General features: G+C 42.9%; 1 protein-coding gene across 1 annotated transcript in view; it reads left to right on the forward strand.

Moving 5' to 3' along the window:
* The first annotated feature begins 1,713 nt into the window (after window positions 1-1,713).
* The window catches only part of LOC116104562, a 26,981-nt gene continuing 23,457 nt past the window's right edge, over window positions 1,714-5,237 (forward strand). The window contains exon 1 of the mRNA XM_031391085.1: window positions 1,714-1,817. Within this exon, the coding sequence (XP_031246945.1) occupies window positions 1,714-1,817 (104 nt within the window). The remainder of the gene's footprint in view (window positions 1,818-5,237) is intronic.

The following is a 5,237-nucleotide window of genomic DNA, read 5'->3' on the forward strand; positions in this document are numbered from 1 at the left end:
ATACCTGTTAGCTGTCCATGAGTTTCAAGTATCAGAAATAATGTCTCACTGTGAAGTAATTTCCAGGATTCAGCTTTCCACACACTCTAAACTAGTTTTAATGCCAGTAGTGGGTGGGGCTTTTATCTGAATTTGCTTTGGACTTTCAGAAGTCATCAACTTGTAACTCCTTCTAGGAGACTGGGTGTAATACGATTCTAAATTTCCCTTTTATTCTTTGCTCTCCAGTAAGTGACTACTTGACCAAACAAACTTGTTTTGGAGCCAAATAGTTCAACAATAATTACACAATTCATTAAAAAGAACATTTTACTTATTTTTAAATTACTACCAAGAAATGCCTCAGATGACAGGAATTGGTAGTTCTCCCGATCTCCTCATCCCCATTGTCTGAAGTCATGTTTTCTCTGTGGTCTGCCTAAACTGCTTATGGAGACCCAAAGTAAGCCAATCAAGTGTGGACTGAGCTGTCCGAACTTCTGCTCATGGGAATCTAGAATAAGGTCGGAGGAAAACCTATGTCGGATAGACATGGATTCAGAAATCGAAGGTCCTGTCAGGCATGGTATCATTTGAGGATAACACTGGCCGTTTTCCTATAGTTCCGAATTCTCATATTTCTAAGTTCCCACCATAGCTAAGGGGGCTTAGACCAGTTCCCAAGTGTTTTTAAATACAGTGTAGTAATAGAAGTCTGAGGAACAGAGAGACTATATTACAGGGTGGTTGCTCCGTAACGATGGCTCCTGAGAAGGGCAGCTGTCCCAGAAAGTACCAGAGTCAATCACAATGTGAATGGATGGGGTCCGAGGGCCAGAGAGCTTTTACTTTACCTGCGCAGGAGGATCTGATGGGGCAGGGTAAGTAGCTTTAACTTGGTAATTCGAGTATTTCCCCACAGGCTGGAGACTATTAGGGTGGTCTCTGGACATGCACTAGCACACACACTCTGGGATCACAGAGGCAGGTGCACAGTGGTGGTTAGTGTGAGAGTCTGGTAACAGAAAACTGTGTCTGCAGACTGTGAGTTGATCTGTCTGTTTGTGGGAAGCTAACTCCTGGCTGTCGGAGTCCTCCTGAAGGAAGGGAAAGGCTGAGGCAGGAGGCTGAAGCAAGGTGACCTAAGCATATTGTTGAAGCTGTCTGGAACTAGGTGTACCCAGCACACGTATGTAGGTCAGATGTTAGTGTCAGGCTGCAGCAGTTAGAGACAGGTCACATCACTCAGAACCAAGCATGCTCTGCTAAAGCTTCGGGAGTTTGTCCAAAGCTGCAGAGCCAATGAGAAGAGATACTAAGTACTGAAGCTAAGTTCCCTTCTAACCTACCTCATTCCTTCTGCCCTGTTGCCACAACTTCAGTTTCTCCGTAGAAAAACGTGGGCCATCTGAGACCCATATTCCAAAACCACGATAGCAAAAGTCTCCACAAAGTGTTTCCTGATCCTTCATGGAAACAAGGACGGGAATGCCAGAGCTTCGGCAACGCTGCTCGCCGCTGGGCCAATCACACAGAAGTCACCTCTGCCCACATCAACAACGGCTGATTTTTCAACTGGAATTGAGGTGTTATATATATCATAGCATGGTTATTTTTGGCAAAGGCGCTTGACAGGAGCAGGTTCCTGTTTTTCAGATGCCCTTAAGCCTGTGACCTGAGTCTGCAACTCTAGGATCAACAGGTCTTACTTAGTAGGTGAGGTTCCAACTCAAGATGCGGATCAGCTTGACTCTCCACACCTTGGTTTCCGGACTCAGCAGACTGGCGTGTTCAGCTCCGTACCTACTGTTCTCCTTCTCCCAGTGTGTAAGGATGCGGTAACGCTGTCCAGTGCATACTCACCACTAAGTGGGTCATACATTTTTGTGGTTTGTCTTTCTTCTCGGATTAGGCTGTTCGGTGAATAATCTTAAAAAGTGTCTCTAGTCTAGTCTCATCTCACAGTCTAGTCAACTTGTGTACTCATTCGGAGATAAAACTATATATAGCTGACTTGAAATAAGTTGTGGTGAGAACATGAACCATGTGTAAAACAAATACACAGAGATGGGGAAGATGTACTAGCTATAGCATGCATGTATGTTATGAAATCTTAAAAAACGAGTTGTCTCCTGAAGGACTCACGCCTGCACATGCGCACAATGCTCCTGGCATCTGACAGATGACGGGCTGCCTGATCTGGCAGCGCTCCAAGAACAGAGTGAGTGGCAGAATAAGAGAGGGATCCAGAAATAGAGGCAAACTTAAGGGATTTATACATCAGTCTTAGCATTTTGTCTGCACTATATGTTCCATCATTCATTTATTCAGCAAATACTTATTAACTATGCATGGCTGGGCACCATTCTAAGGTTTCTGAAATAGAACAATGATAACATTTTCTCTTATTATATTTAACCTACCTCACTCCAATGAAGAATGTACTATTATAAGTACATATTTAAATATAAGTACCTGTATAAATTTCCATATTTATACATGAAAAACAAGTCTGAAAGAAGTGACTCAGCTTCTCCAATTGTAGGTTTGCTAGGAAGTGGTAATCGTGGGCCTCAAATTGTACAATAGGCTGGGCCATCCACATAATCACATAAATCACTAATTAAGAAGTTACACCACAGCCTTGCCCACAGGTCAATCTGCTAAGGGCGATTTCTCCATTGAGATTTCCTCTTTCCAGATGGCAATAGCTTGTACCAAGTTGATATAGAACTAGCCAGCATATCTATACACATAAAATAAAAATAAAGGCTAACAGGTTTTTTTTCTACAGGAAATGTGTGTCTTGGGAAGCTGAATGTTTTCGGATATTGCTCTTGAACCCTCTATGCAAAGGAACAATTAAAATCCTAAATCACAAAGTAAAAGATAGTTTCACTGCCTTCCCAAGCACACAACCTTGCAATTCATTCTAATTACCTTTGATCAAGCCATGCTCTTATGTAATAAATACTAGTCATAAAAAAGTTGAGTCTATTTTATGAAATAAATAAATTTCAGTAGCACCAAAATTTTCAAAGCATTTTTTACTTTCACTTAAACATAGAGACCCATCCATGCTCCTCTTCAATGAGGATCTGAAGCTACACTGTAGTTCTGTTCCTGGATAACGAAGGACGGATACAATGAGAATATGTGGGGTGGTGGTGGCACACGCCTTTAATCCCAGCACTTGGGAGGCAGAGGCAGGTGGATTTCTGAGTCCGAGGCCAGCCTGGTCTACAGAGTGAGTTCCAGGACAGCCTGGGCTATACAGAGAGACCCTGTCTCGAAAAAAAAAAAAACAAAAAACAAAAAGGAAAAAAAACAGAGAATATGTAGTGTCTACTCAAGGTGAACGATTGCTAGATGCTGATTAAAAAAAAAAAACACATCACAACAACAACAACAGCAAGAGCAACAACCACAACAAAAACCCATGATGGAGCAGGTCAGTGTTTGTGCTCCCTGACTACTGAAACTCAAACAGGCCTCTCCAGAGCACAGACTCTTTGGTCTGTAACACTGGCTCAGGATGGCTGACAGATTGTCCCAATCTTTGCTTCTGCCACATACTGAAATCCACCTCAAGTCACCATGTTCACATGATACCTTGCCATCCTATGTTCTCAGCTAACATGTTCTTAGTGGCGAGCTATAGACCGAGCACCTCTACTTCCCCCTGGGATTTTGCCAGCTTCCTGGAGTAAGTCTGGGTGCTGAGATGCACTCCATAGGAGCTGTCATAAGAGAGGTTCTCAGTGTTGTAGTGGGTCCCAGCGTCTCACATTCTTCAGCCCTCCACCTTAAGCAATACAGCTCAGTGGCTGAGCATCCTGGTGCCACCATTATACAAACTTACGATCTAAACCATCACTGGCCAGGTGACTCTTTCAGTAACTCACCGCCCCTCCTTTAGTTCATTGCAAAAACAGAAATGGTAATGACTATCCCAGCTGTGCTGGGTGGTTATGTGTGTTGAATGAGTATGAGCAGTGGAACTGTTTTTGAGTCTGAATGCAGAAAGCCATCGGTCGGATTAACCACAACTGTCACTGTCACGATGACAATGATGAACAGTGATAGAGTACTTGTCCTGAGCAGAGGGCCACTTCCACTGGGTCGGGGCCCCCATAAGGTAGTACTGAATCTCTCTAACTCTGTGGCTGAAGGAAGCAGCATGTTTTCCCTGAGGCCTTAAACTTTACCCTCTCTCTTTCCCATAACAAGTACAGTGACTTAAACTCCCAGGCACCAGCTGGTCACCATTACCCATGACCCAGGACCCACCCTCCATTTCGGCTCCATATATCTGAGCCTTCCATCTTTGCAACCTTGTTCTCCAGAACCGCAGGCTATCCCACACATGCCTGCTTTGCACTAGGAAAATTCACACCCAACTGACCACCAACCATGCAGCAATATGAATAAAGGAAAACAAAATTGGCTTCCAGCTACTTCAAATTTGAACACTCAGAGAACCTAAGCTATCTCAAGCTAATTCAGGCTATCTCAACTCACAAGTTCTAAAGCTCCACTAAATGGCTTTTTCTCCTCATCATTTTCTATCTACTGTGCATTCCTATTGAGCATATGAAAAAGAATAAATTAATTAGATTTTCTTCTTTTGCCAAGTTTCACAGTATTTGAGAAAAAGTAAAAGCGTTTTATTGATTCAATGGTGAATCTGAAAGGCTTTCAGATCTGTCCTCTGGGTAACAAGTGCTCTAAAAGTATAGATTTTTTTTTTTAAGTAAAATGAAGGGCTGAAAATAAATGAAGAAAAGAATGTCGGGATTGTGAACATGTTTGAGTGTGTTCCTAAAACTACCTGTGTGAAGATTTTATTTGTGACTTAGTTAGAATAAAAAGAATTTAAGATAGATCTTTAATAAATTGATTTTTTTTAATGAAAAAGAAGAAACAGTTGTCGTGTAACTGAATGGCCCTGGAAACAGTACCTTAGTGATCAAGCTACCTGTAAGTCAAGAGTCAGGAGGTGATAGTAGACTCTGAGTATGAAGGAGTTTGCTGTGCTCACAAAAGACAGAGAAAACCTCACACATGCAGAACAAGCTGTATGACGTGGAAGTGTCTATAATGCTCGAGACAACACGGAGTGATGAATTAACTCAATTACTCTCTCCCTCTCCCTCTCCCTCTCTCTCTCCCTCCTCTCCTCTCCTCTCCCTCTCCCTCTCCCCCTCTCCCTCTCTCCCTCTCCTCCCTCTCCCTCTCCCTCTCTCCCTCACCTCCCT

The sequence above is a fragment of the Mastomys coucha genome, unplaced genomic scaffold, assembly GCF_008632895.1.
Source record: "Mastomys coucha isolate ucsf_1 unplaced genomic scaffold, UCSF_Mcou_1 pScaffold22, whole genome shotgun sequence".
NCBI classification, from domain to species: domain Eukaryota; kingdom Metazoa; phylum Chordata; class Mammalia; order Rodentia; family Muridae; genus Mastomys; species Mastomys coucha.